Here is a 20,789-nt window from a genome sequence, read left to right on the forward strand (position 1 = left end):
CTTTCGAATCCATATATATTTCCTGAGAAATAAAAAGTGCAGAGGGATAACACTAAATCGCCATGGCAACAAATCATTTCTCAATAAGTAACTCAACACACAAGTCTCGTTTGACCGGGACTGCCTCTGCGCCTTACGTACTCCAACATATGCACGATGCATCGATTTAACATGGTGGTTGGTAGAAGACGGAATATTAGAAAAGGGTATTATAATGAGAATTTAGATCTGTAACCCACATCTAGATGTAGCCACAATAGGTAGGATGGCTTAACCTCGTAAGCCCTACCAAAGGAGATGAAGCTAACATGAGAAAAAATAAAATAATGTGATTGGCAAGAATCCTTCCCCTGCCACACACACCCAGGAGTCCGGGACAATAAAGGCCTCCTGCACGCAACAGTGTGCTGATATAATAACAATGTTACCGGGGAGAGGGTTGATGTTGGAATAGTCGTATGAAGGACGATTGGGGATTGAGTGTGTGTAAGGATTATGTTTGTTTGCTTTCTGTATCATCGCCGCCCACTTGTTAATACATGCATCCGGGCCTCTGTGGTACAGTAGAGCACCAAGTGGGGGGGATTCTCTATGGATTGCAGGATGGCAACTTGTCCTGGGAACGAAGTACCCAGTGGGTGTGTGACTAAGTATTATGTATGGGGGGTGGGAAACAAGCATCGCGAGTCTTTGATTCTGCAGTCAGATGTACAGATCGACCCAGAGAAGTCAATAACATAGCGTCATATCGCAAATATTTCCGAACCAAAAATTCACATGAGCGCTCGGAAACCGTCCTCCTTCCTAACGGTGATACCCGCAAACGCTCAGGATGCATGTGATCATCAATACAGACCCTGCAGCGCGTGATCCCCTCAACACTCTGCAAAGCACACCCCGGTAATAAAAACACAAACAATGGATCGATGTAATGAGCGGCGTCGTACCTCGATGCGGCCGGTGTCGGGCTGGAAGCCGCGGGCGGGGTCCTCGGTGGTCACCCTGCACTGGATGGCACAGCCGTTGACCCTGATCTTGTCCTGGCTCAAGCCCAGGTCGGGCAGGCTTTGGCCCTCGCAGACCTTCAGCTGGGCGTGCACCAGGTCCACGCTGGAGGGGGAGGAGAAGGGTGGGTGGGGGGGTTATCGAACAGCGGGGAGGGTGGTCTACCGGAGGGGCTACTTTCCTCAGCAGTATTTGACACCCAGGCCCAAGGAAAGGTTAAAGAGATGTTGTTGTTTTTTATTGAAATGCGCCAGAGGATCTGCCAATTAGCAAAACGCAGAAAACCAGTCCACCACTACACTGCAAATACTGCTTAATAAATACAACAGTACTTATACGGACAGAAGGACTTGGCGTCCGGCCGACAGCCCCAAACTTGGCCGTGGTTTAATCAAAGTGTTTGCAAGAAGGAAGCATCGAGAGCATCTACTACAGGTTTTTTTATTTCCCTCTTTCCCATGAAGTGATACTCCAACAAGCACTTGGCTCCGTCTCCTTGCATCAGAAATCATCCCAGTCCCTTCCCCCCCTCCATGTTCTCATTATTTCTCTAACTTTCGCCACCATATGGCGGTGGGGAGGCCTCTAGGCTTTCGGGAATCTCATCGTGCACTAATTTGACGAGGACAAATGAATGCAACGCTGGCAACATCTGCCCCAGAATGAGCAGTTTAAAATTTAGATCGGAACCGAGCACACACACACACACACACACACACACTTCCAACTGACAACTTCCATCTCCCTTCTGCATCTTTCACCCGTCTCTCCCACTCTCTCCCTCTCTCAACTGACTCTCTGAATCCATCAACCAACACTCTCTACTGATTTCTTTCTCGATTTTGCCCCTCCACCCGGCTCTCTCTCTCACTCTCTCTCCCTCTGCACAGTTCCCCCTGAACGTATATACTACCTCAATTGTCAGCGCAAACCTCCCCTCCGCTCTGGTATATCAAAAGGAGATGTGGAAGGGGTAATGGCAGTTCTCAAGGCCCCTAAACCCTTGAAGAAAGCGGCCTGACTAACACAAAGCACTCCTCATTTCCTCCATTTTTATAGACGCGATAACATCAAAAAGGATGAGGCAAGGAAAATATTGAGTTGAAGTTAACCCGATTTACGAGTGGTATAAGTGGGTCAGACAGTGGGGGCGATAAGTTGATTGTTTTATCTCTGAAGGCTTTCAGAGAGGGTATTGATCCGCTTTGGTATAAGTATTCAACAAGAGCCCTGGCTTGACAGTCTCTGACAGAGCTATGTTAATATAGGTTCTGAACGCTGGTGTGTGGGTGTCAAATCCACCCCCCATAAGTAATTGGGTGACTTGGCTATTCAAAGAAAAACGCAAGAGGACGTAAACGTTCTAATTTACGGTATTTTCATAATATGATTAAATCGTATTTATCATTCACTATTATACATTTTCCTATTTTGCTGGAAGACTTTCAAATAGGATACGATTGGTGTGCAGCAGGGGCGGTCGTCATTTCCATTGACTTCCTCTGGTACAGGATCTCGCCCTCCCGGCGCTCACCTTGCCCTCGGCTTTTAAGGGAAGAACTATTTTGTCAGTTCGCTCAGTGCAGAGTAAGTCTTTAACACAACCACGACTCACTTGACTCCTCCACTGAGACCGTTAAGAGTACAGGGACACTCTGAATTAAAAGGTGACGTAAAGAAACCTTGACTTCAGCGTTAACAGGAAGGACACACTCTACACGCTGCCAAACAACTAAGTGAATTTGCCGCCGGTCGACGTTTCCCTTTGGGCGAGCGGCTCGGAGAGGAAAGGTTGGAGGGGAGGCTGGCCTATTAGAGGCCTGTAGGGGTAGCCTCTGTGTGACTCATGTGGGATTACCACCAACCCACAGTGCCCTTAAGGAATCATCATGGCCGACAAGGGAAGAGACACCAATTAAATATTCACTCAGTCGGGTAGAAATTCATGTAAATATTAAATGTATTACGACTTTTGCCCATTGTTTGAAAAATCGTCAAAAACCCACATTATGGTATCCAGGCTAGCAATGCCGTTAGATGTTATGCAAAAGAAACCTGTAGAGAAATCTCTTCATGTTCCCCAAAACACTTTTTCGACAATCAAATAAAAGCTTAAAGCTATAAAGAAAAAAATAAAATAGCTTGGACTTACAATCATAGGAATCATACACGAGATGTAATCCTTATTTATGTATATATAACAAGTATAAACCACATGAGTATGCCTGGATTTGAGAAAGACAAAAAGAATAAATACTTTTAGTTCAATATCTAATAGTAAAATACCCAATCTGGAAGGCTGTACCATTTTGTGTTTTGCGGTTGTTTCTTTGGCAGCCATGCTGGAAGTGTAACAGGATTGTTTCCCTATGGTAGGATAACGCATGCCTGTGATAAAATGTGATAATATCTATTCGCTTCTCTGTCAGACTAATAGACATATTTCACAGAGGATGTCTTTATATAAACAACTAACTTATAAAAATTACCATTTACTACTCCCAATACTAAACTCCCATCTGAGGCCTCAGATTATTGTTTGTTTGTTCTACGTTTGTTGTATGATTGTTGCATATTATTGTACCTTTATTACTCAAATATATGACCATAATTTAACCATAAAAGACCCGACAGTTTTGACGTGGTACGGAATTCCCACCACACTAGCCTACCCTGCCCTACATGCATTTATCCTCCACATGACTTACTGAGTGTGTGGCTGTTGGAATTCACCGGACCAAGTGTATCAGGGGGGCTTCCCTGAGATCACTTCCTGCCGGCTCACAACATTGGTACACGCTGATCCACAAACAAACTCCAACTGTCACAAGTGGAAGCATTTCTTACATCTCCCTTGAGCAAAACAAGATTGAGCTTTAAGCACCGTGTCTCTGAGGCCGAACTCTGCATTAAAAATAGCAGGAGAGGTTTCGGTCAAAAGTAATTTAATTCAACTAATGGTATCCCGTGACCCCTCCAGTCATGTGGTGGCGAGGCCAATCGGGCAGACTTCAGAGAGAGGTCAGAGCAGAGATGTTTAATGTGTTAATCCCTGCCATGATCGCGAACACTTGACTACACACTTTATTTAAAGTGAACTTCAAAGATTTCGGTTTCATTCTCTTTGGAGAAAACAGAAAATATTTCACATATTTCCCCCTATCTATTGAACATCCGGTGATAGATAGGAAGTTAACAGACACATATTAAATATAACATTTTCGAGAATGCCACCGCAACCATTATCAGATAAGGCCCACGCACACAGAGCACATATCCCCACCGTGCACAAACGGTATGAAGCCATTCAAGGGATCACCTCGCCATTCTCCCAGGTGCAAGGAACAGACGCAAGGCTTATGCTTAATATCTAATGCTGCAAAAGTGTGCTCAGACACCCCAGCACACCAGACAGGCAAACATACTCCTGTACACATTATGTGACAGTACAGCAAACATCGACCCACTCCAAAATCACACACACACACACCACACACACACACACACACACACACACAGTAGACACACACACACACACACACACAGTAGACACAGAGTGCTAATTCCTTATAATTGTCTCCCTTTTCCGTGGGTTGTTAGTGCTCGTTAGCAGGGGAGAAGGGGGTGGCTCTCTGCCCGACACAGACAGAGAGACAGACAGACAGAGAGACAGACAGAGAGAGAAGCAAGAGTGCGGGGGTGATTAGGGGTACACGATGGGAGGTGAGGGAGGAGGAATTGAGAGAGGATTATTGAGTGATGCAATAGAGGAATGGAAAGAAAGAAACAAGGGGAGGAGTACAGATGACTAGTAGAAAGGGCGGGAAGAGATTGGTGAGACAGACAGACAGACAGACAGACAGACAGGAACATAGCCTGCTTCCTGGATGGAAAGGAGAAGATGGGGGAGGTCATGCTGTGCAGAAGAGAGGGGGATGGATGAGGAGAGGAAGAGTGTGGGATGAGGAACGAGTAGGAGGGGGGAAGAAGAAGAAGAAGAAGAGGGGTTCACACAGTGAAAACAAGAAGTGAAGAATGAGAGAACGCCATGAGGAAAATGAGCAAGAAGAGAGAGATGGAAGGAGGGAGATAAAAGGAGGGGGAGGTAGGGAGTGAGAGAGAGTGAACGTGTGTGTGAGTAGGCGGGAAAACAGGTGGTGGAGAGGGAAGGCGTCACCTGAACCACGCCGAGAGCAACACAATGGAGAGAACACGGAAGGACAGGGAGAGAGAGAGAGCGAGAGAGGACATTGGATCTAAATCAGTGTGAGGAATTGAGACCGCATTTGAGGGAGGGCTGGAGGGAGAGAGAGAAAGAGCTAGAGAGAGGCACTGTGTTGTGCTGAGGACAATTAAAAAGGTGTGTGTGTGTGTGTGTGTGTGTGTGTGTGTGTGTGTGTGTGTGTGTGTGTGTGTGTGTGTGTGTGTGTGTGTGTGTTAGAAAATAAAGTGAATGGCAGAAGGGAGAGGAAAACACAACCGTATAATAATAAGAGAGACAGACACACAGAGAGAGAGAAAGTAAAAGAGAGAGGGAAGGATGTGCTTGTTGATGAGTACTGCAGAGGGTTGCATATGCAATCATGCACTGGATGTCAGGTGTGTGTGTGTGTGTGTGTGTGTGTGTGTGTGTGTGTGTGTGTGTGTGTGTGTGTGTGTGTGGTGTGTGTGTGTGTGTGTGGTGTGTGTGTGTGTGTGTGTGTGTGTGTGTGTGTGTGTGTAGATGGAGCTTGAGAGGGTGAAGGGGGAGTGGGAGGGTGACAGTTAGGGGGAGCACAGGCGATGATCCTAAGTGGGTTATTCAGCAGGAAGGAACAAAGTTTAGCAACCTCCGTTGAGATCACTGTTGGTTAAGGAAGTGTTATGGCTTCTGTAGATCTAAAGTCCCTGCAGCTCTCTGGCTCTCTCGCCTCCCCACCTCACTCTCTCCATTCACCGCCATCTCCAAGTCATTGTGTAGGAGAAACTGGTTATCGCACAATAAAAAGGTATTCCCATTTGAATCCCCAGTTATTCTCTTTTTTACTTTCACATGCATGTGTGTGCAAAGCTCCCACTGTAGCGATGGAATCTGTTAAATAGGGCTCCTGGGCTGAATTGAATGAAGTGAATACACACCAAGCAAAACAAACCCCAGCCTGATATCGGGTAAGAGAGAGGAACTGACTGGTGCAGAGGAAGAATAATAAGGTGTGTGTGTGTGACAGTCATTGGAAGAATGGAGAGGAGACACAACATAACCAATAATAAGATAGCAGAGAGAGAGAGAGAGAGAGAGAGAGAGAGGGAGAGAGAGAGAGAGAGAGAGAGAGAGAGAGAGAGAGAGAGAGAGGAGAGAGAGAGGAGAGAGAGAGAGAGAGAGAGAGAGAGAGAGAGAGAGAGAGAGAGAGAGAGAGAGAAAAGTGAGATGCATAGCAAGAGAGAGGGGGACAGAGATAGAGAGAGAGAGAGAATACAATATAAACTCCCATACAGTATTGTATGAATTCACATCCACTTCCATTTAGGCAAAACAGCAGCCGGTGGAGAGGAAGCGAGATAACGAGAGCAGGTGGGAGCGGGCAGAGGAGGGGCGGATGAATGAAAGAGCAACTGAGCGAGGAGAGGACGGAGAAGACTGACGTGTCAAGCGCTGGTCGGTCAGTGGCGGGAGGAAATAAGGGATTGGTGTCGGTGTGGCTGTGAGGATGACATTTATATAACCACACACAGACACAGCAGAGAACAGGTTTAACACAAGAAGAAAGAGAGCAGAACAGACTCCCCGACAGGCTTCGTCTCTCTCTCTCTTAAGGCAAAGAGACAGAGACAGAGACAGAGACAGACAGACAGACAGACAGACGATCAGCTAACGAGACTTTTCCTTGATAGTTATGGTATTCTTGTGTTTCACAACATGCCGGGGTTCTATGCAAGAGAGTGAGAAACGACAAAGGAATGACAGCGAGACAAAGAGGTCGACAAAAGAGGGATAGGACAAATGGAGATGAGAAGATAAGAGTGTGAAGATAGGCAAAGGAGATCATGGCAAGGGCATCCTTTGCTGGCTCGTGGGCTGTGCATAATTGTGCTCAGGTTTGCGTTAGAAAGAGACCATTTTAAATCAAAGAATACATGGTGCCTTTTGTTAAGGCCAGGACACAATAAGAGTGCCGCACACACAGATATAAACCGTCCAATCACATCTTCTCTCTCACGCGCCGCGTATATTTTTTACACATCCACCACTTTATCAGACTCGTCTGATCAGCCCTATTCGTGTATTCCTGCTTGGCAAATTGTTAAGCAGATGGGGAGAGAGGGAATGGCTAGCCGGAGAGTGATCGAGGCAGACAGACACAGAGCTGAGATAGCTGAGAAAGAAAGCAAGACTTTTGTTACCTAGGATTCATCAAAAGCAAGATAGAGAGATGATTTGTCGGTATAGGGGGGAATCGACGGAAGAGAAAGAAGCCAACGGATGGGAGGAACGGGGGAAGAAAGAGAGGCACAGTTTAACAGGACAGAGCTAAAACAGATGTCAGAAGTAGATGATGGAAGAGGAATAGAGGGAATGGAGAAAGGAAGGAAGACGACTGAGGGCTGAGGTGGAAGATGATTCTGCAGATAAAATAAGATACAGAACTCAACTGTCATTCCATCCCCCCCCCCCCCCAGTTTGCTAGCCTTCTCTTCTCTCCTCACTTGTCTTTTGGAATCAATGCACATTGCATCAGTACCAGTTCCTCGACATTGGTACGGAAGAGGTTTATGAAAGTTTGGTGGGGGAAATAACAGAATCGTACGTCTACTTTAAGCAACCGCTACCCAAGCTCTACGGCTATTGTTTCCATTCATGAGACGCACACACGCAAAATTCTCCTTGGCAGAAACTCAACAACAAAGTGGTTTTGGCAAGTTAGTAGGCCAACGGAAGTTTGAGTTGCGCCAGGAGAGATGGCTTTAATGGTTTAATCACTCAGACACATGGGTCTTTCATTGTTTATTTCCCCCTCTAGCCCATGGAATAAGATATTCTCCGTTTGAACTGGCTTCCTCCGACGAGCACGCTTCACAGGGGGGCTACCCTAACCCTAGCAGGCCTCGGTGCGTCCTTCCATTCTGAAGTCTTGGGTTTTGTTCTTCCTGATAAGAATATGACAAATAGAACCCATCCATGAAACCCGTTTTGACAGTATAACCAATGAAGAGCGAGTGCATACTATAAAAACTGGAGATGATGTGTAAACAAACCTGACGTACTGTAGTGCTCCTACTCCAGTTTATCATTACAGACTTTGTCCAATATATACTGTCTAGTTTACCTTTTTTTTTGTCTTGTCCGACACATCACTCGCAAGTGCGCACACGCACACACGCGCACAGACACACACACACACACACACACAGGTCCATACACACACACACACCACACACAGGGCCATACACCCACACACACACACACACACACCTGGTGTAAGATGATAAGCTATCGGCGGGATTTGTTATCAAGGGTCCGTATGTTTCAGCTCGCCGCTTCGTAGCGTCTTCGCTAACAGATCATTTCGGGGGGGCGCCAACACTCTCAAACACCGCCAGGGGCCCCAGATCAGACGCCCCAGCCACCCCTCCCCCCTCCACACCCCAGGGCTGTTCAGTACCCCCGTCCCCTGGATCCCAGGTGCCGGCCTCTTATCTGAGCGCTACCAGGCGTTCAGAGGGCCTCACGCTACGCTCTGTTCACAGCTCTGACGTCCGCTCTCTGCTTCCCAAACGCTCCGTCGAGAGCCCTTTGATTTCTGAGGTTTAATCGTGGAGGAATCGTTCTGCCGTTACAGGAATATCCGTGTGGATGCCGAGATAATAAAAAAAAAAAAAACATATTTCTGGTTTTTAGATGCCGGTAACGAGCTCTAAGATGGAAGAAAAAAAAATACATCTGAGGATTTTTTTTCTCTTAGGGTGGTGAGGTTGGAAGAGAGGGGGGGGGGGGGGGGGGGGGGGGGGGGGGAACGGCGTGGTCACAGAGGCGCACAGAGCCCGGGATGGAACCCGGGTCGGTACGTGCGCAGCGCTGATGTGGTTAGCGCGCACTAGCGGGGCTTAGCCGTTGAGCCGCCGTGGGGCTATGACCTTTAGGAGCAGATGTCGATCCGCTGCATGTGCACGTGTGTTAAGACCCTCATGATCAATGAACCGTACCCAACCCCGTCAAGACCACTTGCGTCACTCTTTGGTTCAACTTCCATCTGCCCTAGTTAACACCTCAGGCTTGGGGTGGGGGGGGGGTGGGGGTGATCCCATTCCACCGGGTATCGGCTGGATTAATTGGGTTGCGTTACGGGGTCACAATGCAAGGGTCGGAGGGAGGGAGGTCGGTAAGGCGATACGGCGCCGAGAACACCCTATCGATCCGGAGGATGGTTCACCGCAAAGAGGCCGGCCATCTTGTTGTTGTTGATGTCGTTACCGCCGTTGCTATGTCAACAATGGAATTCCCATTTAAGGCTCAGAAAGCCTAGAGTAATGCTGAGCCCAGAGTCTCCACTGTGACATTAACACGTTGCTAACCACCACATAAAGAAACCAACGCTGAGCGTCACCGTGGACAACGACACAGCCTGGGTCAGAAGCTCCAGGATACCAAGGGAAATGTCACGGTGTTGGATGCAGTGGTCATTTATTGTGATTGACAAGGGAGTCTGCGGCTATACGCCATCAAGCCACTATGACCATTTACTGCTGCTCCCAGTGCAGTTTATATTTCAGTGGGTACATTTATCTCCAGCGTATGACGCCAGACACCGATCGAAACCACGTCTGGGAAACGAGTGGAACCCGTCCAGACTTTGATTATAAATGCCACACCATTATTTTGAAAAACACCAGGGGTCATCAAATCCAAGTTTGTGCATCCCAAAAAAACAATGAAAAGGAACATCGTGCTGACAACCGAAGGAAGAAGAATCGAAGAAAACATCTTCCTTCAACATGGTACATGATTTTGAGTGCCGCTAGTGGAGGCTGAGGCTCTCCTTCCCTGGAAAGCAATGAGTTCCGGGCTCAGTTCAGTGGGCTGCAGCCCTCAGAGAGCACCAGGCAGCACAGCCAGACACTTGATCCCACAGTGGTGGAAGGGGGCGTCTCTCGTCGAGCCCAGACGGGTTAGGCCCTTTCAATCTCCGGAGCTAAGACCACAGTGCAGCTTGTCTATGTACTGACAATCACCACCCCCCGACTGCTCCTCGCCCCCCCCTCTGCTCTTCGTCGTCTGTGTTCTCCTCACGCTGCCAAGACGGGAAATAGGAGAAAACAAACAGAACAAAAATAACCACCAGAATCCTTACTGGCCGGTTTGAGTTGGTATACGGAACAGTTGGAGCAGACCGGGCGTCGTGACATGAAGGCGACGTGTGCTGTCCGATTCCCAGATGAAAAGGCTCTGGGGTGGATAAAACCATCTGCTGATTGAATAAATTAGCATTGGCACACGCCATGATGGTATACCTGTTGTTGCTTCGGGTTTCATCATTGCATCCCGTGTGGTCTGAACCGTTAAATCGCGAGAAGCAGGTGAACCAAAGTGGATTGTTTATTACTCAGAGAGGATGTGAACATGGCCGAGGCTTTTACCGGCCTCACAAGGAAGCAGGCACTTCACTTCCTCTAAAGATAAGCATCCAATGATTTATGTTGGCTCACCAAGTCGAGCTATTAATGGAAGGTGGTTTATATATCGGCGTCATTGTCGATGGTAAAGAAAATGAAATGCTACCGGAAACTATTCCTCTACCCTTCATTTCCCCCTTAGACAAATGAGGCGTTTGTGATGTCGCCTGGAGTGGCTGGGGGGCACATACAGTCCCATGAACCAATCCTATTCGAGCAACTTGTTCGTCCACCAAAATACCCTGTGGCTCAAAACGTAACGAAGGACCAACGAAGGTAGGGCCTTCTTTATCCATCTCGTGAAAACACACATTATCAAATTTTTGTGGAAATTAGGTCCCATTTTGGGGAATGAAGAACCTCTTATTTTGTCATTAAAACTCATGCATGCATCCACGGAGGTTGGGTAAAAAGTGAACAAAAACAAGTTGTTTAGCTGCCACCATGTATGACTCCACTTGCGCACAAACACACGCGCACACGCACACACACATTGAATAAACATACACGTAAAAGTGAATGTAATTAGTGTCATTAGAAGCGTAATTACGCGAATGTAGACCGCGGCCTACATAAACATTGTTCAGACACATTAGGGTTGTGCGTTGTTACGAATGGACTGGATCACTGTGTTTACGGAGCAGGGACGCAGCATTGGTAGAAACAGGCTTCTGCCATTTGAGTTCTTTTGGTGAATGTTACAGCCACTGTTTGTATGTTGTCGTCTTCTTTCCCTCATCTCACTCATCCAATTCCACCAATCATCTCATCAGTCCCTAGCAAGAGAAGACCTCTCACCCTAAAACGGGACAGACCTATAGCAGATGGAAGAGGAATAGAGAGAATGGAGAAAGGAAGGAAGACGACAGAGGCATCTCATGTCCAATCCTTAATTGTTCACCGATAACTCCCTCATCTATCATCCATAACCCGGCCATTCTTACATCCCCCACTACCTCTCTCTATGACACACTGGCCCTGCAGAGGAGCACCTTCAGCAGGAGATTCCTCTCACCCAGATGCACCACAGAGCGCCACAGGAAATCTTTCCTGCCTGTGGCCATTAAAATTTACAACGCCTCCCTTAGAATGTCAGACACCGTCCCTCTCTGTAATCTCTGACCTCAAACAAGGACTATAATTCTTGCACCTTTTGCACAATACTGTACAATTCTTTTTGTACAGTGCTGTCTTTTGTGTATGTATGTATGTATGTATGTATGTATATATATATGTATATATATGTGTATATATATGTGTATATGTATGTATGTATGTATGTATGTATGTATGTATGTATGTATGTATGTATGTATGTATGTATGTATGTATGTATATATATGTATATGTGTATATGTATATGTATATATATATATATGTATGTGTATATATGGTGTTGTATATATATTTATATTGTCCTTAAATTTTTTATTTGTATATTTTGTTTTTCTTAGGTTGTATCTTTTATCTTTTGTGTATGTATGAGTATTTATGTTGTATGTATATGTATATATATATATATATGTGTGTGTGTATGTATATGTATATATATGGATATGGATATATATGTTATATTTTATATTTTATTCTTAATATTTATTTATTTATTTATTTGTGTATGTATATCTGGAGTTCGTGACAAAAATAATTTCCCTCTGGGATTATTAAAGTATTTATCTATCTATCTATCTATCTATCTATCTACCACTAGACCAGGGGTCGGCAACCCACGCACGCGTGCCACCACTGGCACGGGGCAGCATAATCATTGAAACATTGAAAAAAAAGGTATATATATATATTTTATTATTATTATTAAAATATTTCACCGCACAATGCGGCAGCATAATTATTTCTACCGATTTTTTTTGCACTTTATTCTGTTTGGGGCATATCCTCCCAGTGCAAATATGTTTAAATTAGTTACAGAGAGCAGTGTTCTGAAATGGTATCAATTAATAGTTTTTAATCCTATGTTGGGAGTAATATATTAAAATATTGTTCCAAGTGGCTTGTATGCATCGCCCTCACATGGTTTTGCATAGCTGTACATGTCTAAAAGATATTGATGTGGATGGTTCCAACATTCTCATATATTCTCATTTTTTACATTTCTCACAGTGCAAATGTGTTTTTGAATGAGTTTCTGAAAATGGGGTTTAAAGATGGGACATATGTAATTATGATTTGTAAGCCCATGTTGCAAATATAACAACCAAAAAATACTTTAAAATGTTGATGCATGATTGTGGACTATATGGAAATAATACAATTCCAGGTCTTCTGGAAATGTTTTCGGACGCTGTGTCATAATTCAGCTTAATTTTTTATATATTGTTGCTTAAGGCACACTCATTAACGAGAAAATGTCAAACTGGCACTGCATGTTGAAAAGGTTACTGACCCCTGGCCTAGACAGTGGGGTCGGAGCAGAGCAAAATAGAAAACAAAACTGTACAAAACATACTTATGGTACTGTGGCTGGCTACAACCCTCAGGGTCCACCCAGCTTCACCAGCTACAGGACATCACCCGGTGACGCCCTCACTCAACTAGTCCTATGTATAGGCTCCTCCTATTAGCTAATTAACTGAAATAATGAACATAAATGAAAGTAGGGAAAAATACCAAAAGAAATTATAGTAGTACACTAGAAATTGCATTATAATCCACTCAACCAAAAAACAGCCTTAAAAAATAGCCAAATGTGAATTAAACCAAACAGATAACCACCCCCCACTGTAGCTCTGAGGAAACCAGGCAGCCAGCCTCCCACGTACTTATTGTATGTTGCAAGTCCTTGCACTTAAAAATAGCATTGTGCAGCCACTTATTTAAAAAATTACACATCAATAAAGGTAAATTAATCAGAACGGTAATGCGTCTGTGGTTATAGTGAGTAACGTGCGATAGATTGAAGTGTTGAGTGAGCGTTGTGGGTAGGTACCGGTGGGCGTTTCCCAGGACTCGATGTGTGTTTGGATTAGGCAAATGGCAGCGTGACGGTGTAGAACCTTGATTACAGTGACAATAATCATTACAACAAATGTCCATATACGCTAAGTAGCGCCGCACTACATGAGACTGTGCATAACATGCGGATGATTCACAGAAGGTACATTATGAAAATCGTTCATCTGCAATTTTGCTCTGTGCTGATTATGCTCTGTATTCAACAGTTAATAACGATAATGCAATATTAATAGCGTTGCATTTATTCACCTGCTCTTGAATAGCGCTGGTGTTGCGGTGCAACTTTATTTAAACTTTGCACAACGAACAAACCACCCTTTTTGGATTCATGACCAAAGCAGTGTGTCTTCATTGGGACTTAAGTGGGTCGACTTTTCAAATATGGCTCGCCTGGGTAGAATCTTTCGATATAATCATCAGGATTTCAAAGGCTTCTCAGACTCATTGATTAGTTATACTTGAGCTTTTCAATGCAAAACACTTGAAATTAAGTTCAAATTCAAAGAGTGTCTCTGTGAGACGGCCAGACGTGGGGGCTATCAAAAATATTTCATATTCATGCAGGCATTTTGTTTCTGTGGCCTTTATACGGGTGTGACAAACACACACTTTTCCAGCCCTAGTTCTTAGCAAGTGTGGCTTATGTATGATGCAGTCTAAATTTTTTCGGAATTATGGTTTGAGTTCCTGCTGTGAAATTGGCTATCTTTAGTCCTGAATATGGAAACTAAATGAGCCAAACCAGGTCACACACACACACACACACACACACACACACACACACACACACACACACACACACACACACACACACACACACACACACACACACACACACACACATTCAGAATAACAGAAAAAAATAAGAAAACAAGCGTGACAACAAACAAGTATGCCAAATTATGAAATTGTGATATGGGTGTTCTGTTGCTGGGAAAAAGCGGCTACACTTTGTGAAATAAAAGAGCATTCACAGTTAGTTTTATGAAAACCTGTTGGGTCTTTTCGGTGCGCCTATACATCCATCAAATTATTTCCTGTCACATACCAGATGGCGGTAGAAAACAGTGTTTAATGAACCTCTGTGTGGCTGCTAGAGTTACATTTCAAATGCAACACCCCCTTAGGGCAACGACGACCTTAGAGTCGCCATATTAAAAAGGGGACCGACCTTTGATTCTGCAACCGAGTCTAAACATGCAGACTATATTTAGATATTCTTTAAATCCTCAACTCAAGCTCTGCAATCTCTCTCCCTCTCCCCATTTTCTCTGCCTGGCTCCCTCCCTTCCTCTTCCCCTCACACACACTGCGCTGTTCTTATTGAGCGCTCAGCAAATTTGACCCCCGACTCCATGGGTGTACTCTTGACTCCGAGAGCGGCTTGGCTGAGCAGACACGAGCTCACGGAGCCCGCCAGCCGTTCCGGTTGTTCTAAGTGTGCTCTGGCTGCAGACTGCGTGGGCCTCGCGCTCGCTTTAAGACACACGCTATCACATTCATCCCCCCCCTCCTGCGCGCTTTCTTTGGCTTTAACGCTTCCTGTCCCAGGGCATTACCCACAATCCCTTTCTTTGATGAAGGGTTCCCGCCGCGGTCCCGGGCCGCTTTGATGTACCCGGGAGTCGGGAGCCCGGCGAGTGAGCCGGGGAGACCTGAGAGAAGCCAAAGCTCCCGAACGTATTGGAAATCACTCTTCAGACTCCACCGGCAGCGCAGGTTAAGACGCGGCCGGTGAAGGATTCCCTTTCTTTAGTTCGTTCCTGCTGGGCTAGAATGAACCCCATCTAAGCTGCTCTGTGTGAGGAACTGAATGGGAAGGGTTTGACTCCCGGCCGAAAGGTCGTGAGTTCGAAACCCGAAATGTACGCTACCGGTTGTCACAGCGATGGTGAGGTCAAATAAACTGAAATGTGGGCGGGGCTGGATAGCCTAGGAGTAAGGGGGCTTTCCTCAACCACCTAACCCTCTATTTCCACAGTGTACCTGAGCAAGACTTACCCTGGCCCTTACCACTCATTAATAACTGGTGTCCAATTCACTGTAAGTGGCTGTGGATAAGAAGCACCTTCTCATCTGTATTTGTCCTAGGAAACAGCAGCAGGTGTCGGTGGAGAGGACTGCAAGGCCAGATCCCCTCTCAGGGAAGGCATGGGGAAAAGGGAGAGAAAGGGCGAGAGGACGAGGGATAGGGAGAGACGGTGTCTGAGGGGACAAAGTGATGGGAAAGACTGGAAGAATAGAATAAAAACTAAAGCAAAAAATAACACAAACAAAGAACGTCTTGATTATACGGGGTTGGAAGCTGCCAGTATTGTGCAGAAACAATTTCTTACTCACGCAAATTATTTCCCCCATTGTACACACACACACACACACACACACACACACACACACACACACACACACACACACACACACACACACACACACACACACACTCACTCCCTCATTGTAATTCCTCTGCATGCTGCTAAATCCCGTAAACAGAGCGCGGTAGCACAATTGTAATCACCTTTAATTATTTCATGAGGTCCTCGAAATAAGCAAACGTCAAAACCACCACAAAACATACAAAATATCCCTCCTCTTGTTTCCACAACAGCAGACGGGCCAAAGCAAAATGCTCAATTAGGCATCAAGAGAGTTGACAAGCCCCGCATCGCTACCATGAACGATGGTCTCTTCAGATTATTTGAAAATATGTGATTAAATGTGTTTTCGGCTTTCTCTTAAGTAGGGGGTTGGTTGATAAAATATGAATGAGGCAGAAAGCAAAAACCAAAAAATAAGGGCACAGTGGGATTTGGTTTTAAACGTTTTCAGCATTGCTTTAGTCAAGGAAATTGGGAGGTGATATGAATGCAGTCTAGTGAGCAGTGTAGTTTGCATCTAGTGTAGTCCCAATGGGATCTTGTCTACTGTGGTGAAAAATGCAGAATGAAAATAAAAAATAAATAGCATTGCTCGGCTATCTCCCTAAAAACACACACACACGCTCTGAATAGCCAGAGGGCATTTGTAAAGTTGTTTACGTCTGCATGTGCTTCAGTGTTTCCTACCTACACACACGTACATGCATGCGGCAAGAACTCAACAAGATGTTTGTGCAACTGACTGAAAAGTGTGCGCACGCACACACAATTGTGGGGTACGCAGGCGGGTTTCAGAATGGATAAAGACAAGGCCAGGTAGGCCGAGAAGATTACAGGTTATCCAGAGGACTATGGTAGAAAGGCCATCTTCTACTACTCATGGTTTTCAAGGATACAACTTAAAGGAGACATATTATACAACCAGGTGCGAGTGTGATTGGCCTGACAAGCCGTTTCGAAAATCTGCCCCATATGAAATCACTAGTGGGCATGTCCACCTAGATCTGTGGTGGATAGGTAAGCAACATTAACTTCATTTCACTGGGTAGGCTGGAAGACTGATCTATCCAGCACAGATCTAGGTGGACACGCCCAATGTCATGTGGGGCAGATTTTCGAAAATGGCTTTTAGGGCTAATCACATTCACACCTGGTGGTATGATATTTCCCCTTTAAACTATTTCTACAGGAATAATGCTTCAGATTCATGTGCAACAGCAACGGCGACTAAAAGACATTGAAATAACAAATTAATATGTTCATTGGGAGGGAGGTAGTCCGTGATGGGGGTCTTTGACTCCAAGTCAACAGATTCTGGGTATGGACCCCAATGACCACCTCCTAACCTGCTCCTTAAAGACCTCTACCTGAATTCCCTGCAAATTGCCGTGGTTGGAAAACGACTCCTAAATAGTGAACAGGATCGTGACAAGCCCAAAAAACAAAACACAAAAAGGATAGAATATCAGCAAAGCCAGAGATCGAGACCATCTGTCCAAACCTCCACCTCCACCCACTGCTTCAGCGCCAGAGAGACTACCAGTATATCCAATCTCCTGTTTTTTCACTTATTATCCGCCAATTAGTCAACCCCTCTATCTATCGCTCTCTCACACTCTCCCCAGGGTTGTCACTCAAACAGCCACGGATGAAGACAGACAGTGTCTATTTAAGCCCAATTAGTGAGCACCCAACACACACACACACACACACACACACACACACACACACACACACACACACACACACACACACACACACACACACACACACACACACCTTAAGAATTTAACTTTCTAGAAATGTCACATAAATATCTAGGAATATATAATATATAGATCATGTATTTTGACAGCAAAAATCTGCAGAATATTATTGGATTGACGGATGGATGGAGTAGAGAGGAGGTGGGGTGGGTGGATAGACAGGTAGATTGGTTATTCAGACAGGGCCAGGGCCTGAAGGGAGGATAGGGACGGATGGAAAGAAGGAGGGAAAGATGGCTGGAATCGAGCGAGCAGCCGTACTTTACTAGCAGTTCGGGAGAGTGAGGAACAGAGAAAGAGGGACAGTCCGAGCGAGAGACAGAGATCCACAAACACACACACACACACACACACACACGTTGGCAGAAGGAACAGGGATTGCAGAGAGGAGGTGGGAGGGGGGATAAGTCAACAATCAAACTCAACACATGCAAAACTAATTACACATTTGCGGTAGATGGAAGAAAAGTGAGAAAGAGAGGAAGAGTGGGGAATTAACCGACGAAGAGAAGAAGAGCGAGACAGAGCACTGCGCTGTCACAGGGTTTCACAGGATTGTCTGTCAAATCCACCAGGTGAGGCTTCGCAACATTAGAATACCTTAGGTAACCCCTTTGCTGGCTGTATTTTAGATATTTTTGACAGGAACTGTAAATTAACTTTAGCCAACAACTGCTGTTGGCTTCTGAAAGGCAGCGGTTGTGAATGGCCTAACGGTATTGTTCAATCTGTGGTGCACATCAGGTGGTGCCTGGCATTTCATTATTGAAACAGACCCATTTACAATAGAATAACAATGATATTATAGGTAGGTATTGCAAAGTAAATATAGTATCATGGCTTGTTATTTCAAACAAAGTATCAATCTTTGTTCATTCCATCATGTTTTCCATTCCATTGTGTTGAGGGGGTGCGGGCATCTTTTGCTCAACAACTGCATATTTTTTGTAATTTACAAAGGTGGTTCGCGAAAGTTTGTGATACCTAGAGTCCAGGGAACCACTTCACACACACACACACTGACACACACACACACACACTGACACACACACACACACACACACACACACACACACACACACACACACACACACACACACACACACGTTTCCTTCAACGTATGTTTGAGAGAACTTTGAAGCATCGCATTATTCGGTAGATGGAAAGGGCAAATTTGAAAAAAACTCCTGAATCCCCAAAAGCATTTTTACACTTACATGAGGTGGGTCTTCGACTTTTGAGAAAATAATGCGCTAAATGGCAGATCGGAACACGTTTTGCCGAATAATTTCCGACATGGAAAACATTTGCCTCCCATGACTGATGGTCTGTTGACGCTGCCGGCCTCTTCCCTGTACTCGTAGGAACATGGCTGCTGGCAACTACAGCTATGACTGGACCGTGGAGGACACCACAATATTCCTCGAGCAGGAAGAGTCTGAAGGAAGCGCTCGTCAGAGGGTTCGACTAGCCCTTTTGGTTTGTAACCCTTACTTATTTTTAGCGACCTTTCAAAAGTTGGCTCAAAACTCCCTTGATAATAAGACGGAAACATGGCTACCGTGACGAACGGAGTGGATAAAGTCGGGGATGGAGTTTGGGGGGGGGGGGGGGGGGGGGGTCTTTGCCGGTTCGCAACACACATACACACACGGCCATATGTGCCAGCAGGGAGTCTCCGTGGCACCACTTCAACAGTTCACCGAGACCGCCTACAACTTCTGGAAAGGTTTAGTTCATCTAAAGGCCTCTGCCTTTGCTTGGAGTGAACTCGGTTTGTATTTAGACTTTTGTTTTAAATGCAAACCCCAGGTCTCTGGAGCAGTGTTGCTCAGCCAGGGCTAGCAGCACGTCAGACAATACACGCAAATAACTGCCCTTTAAAAAACCCACAGAAGGAGGTATAGCACAGCGCCGTGTGTGTGTGTGTGTGTGTGTGTGTGTGTGTGTGTGTGTGTGTGTGTGTGTGTGTGTGTGTGTGTGTGTGTGTGTGTGTGTGTGTGTGTATCTAGGTCAAAGTAAGGTATAGACACCCCCCCCGTTCTGCTTGTCCAGCACAGCCACCTGACAGCCTGGCTTCCAACCTGGAATATTTATAAGCTCCCCCTGGCCTCTGCAGCCTTCTCCCGCTCTCCCCAATTCTCTGCCTTGTTCCCTCGCTCTCTCCAACCTGCTCGTTATTCCCCCCCAGAGCTCTCTCCTTCCCCCTCTCCCTCCTTCTTTCTCTCCCCATCATCTCCCTCGCCCTCAGCCCTCTCTTATCGCGGACAGAAAGGCTCTTAATCATTATGGATGTTAATGTCCATGGCTGTGTATGCAGACGGTTTGGTGAAAAAGACATTGCACGTGGACAGCTACTTATACACGAATAGAGCAGTCTACACACACAGCAAAGCCCGTATCTGATTGTAATGCACCAAAGCATCCCCTTATGCATGCACAAAGCAGTCTACATACCCAGCGGCTTTAAACATTATTAGCCAATGGGAACACTGGATTTGACCTAGCTCAAGTATGTCGCTGTTGCCAGTATTTTTCACTCGATAAGTTTCAAGAAAAAGTAGCTGGCTAAAGCGTGGGCTTATTACATTGTTGTAAATTACAAGAGATGGCTGTATTTGTTGTTAGGTGGTGGTGGGCACGATATCAAATCGGAGGAAAGCAAGCCTCAACTGTAAATAATGTCGCCAACACTAATGCTAGCTAACAGACGGGGCTACAATGCCGTAATGTTGTTGTGCTTTCTCCTGGAACCAGCTTCAACGGTTAGTAAATACTGATTATTGAATAGATTGTCTGTGTTGCTGACATTACACACTACGCTGCTGTATGAGTTGGCTAGCTAGTGTTAGCCAACTAAACCAGCCTCCTGTTACCAATGTTTGTGTGTGTGAGGGGAGACCAGAAACAGAACCGGACACTTTATTCACAGTCCGTTCAGGTTTATAGGTTAGCGACAACTCGCAGAATCGTGCAAACCATGCAGCACGATTATTATTACATCAGTCAACAATGGTAGAGT

The 20,789-nt window shown here is 45.5% G+C and overlaps 1 protein-coding gene across 1 annotated transcript in view; it reads right to left on the reverse strand.

The window, feature by feature from the left end:
- Window positions 1-20,789, reverse strand: part of LOC130370323 (pyruvate carboxylase, mitochondrial-like) — a 254,949-nt gene that overhangs the window by 175,659 nt on the left and 58,501 nt on the right. Inside the window, exon 11 of the mRNA XM_056576055.1 lies at window positions 948-1,110. Within this exon, the coding sequence (XP_056432030.1) occupies window positions 948-1,110 (163 nt within the window). The remainder of the gene's footprint in view (window positions 1-947; window positions 1,111-20,789) is intronic.

Source organism: Gadus chalcogrammus, chromosome 17 (assembly GCF_026213295.1).
Source record: "Gadus chalcogrammus isolate NIFS_2021 chromosome 17, NIFS_Gcha_1.0, whole genome shotgun sequence".
NCBI classification, from domain to species: Eukaryota; Metazoa; Chordata; class Actinopteri; order Gadiformes; family Gadidae; genus Gadus; species Gadus chalcogrammus.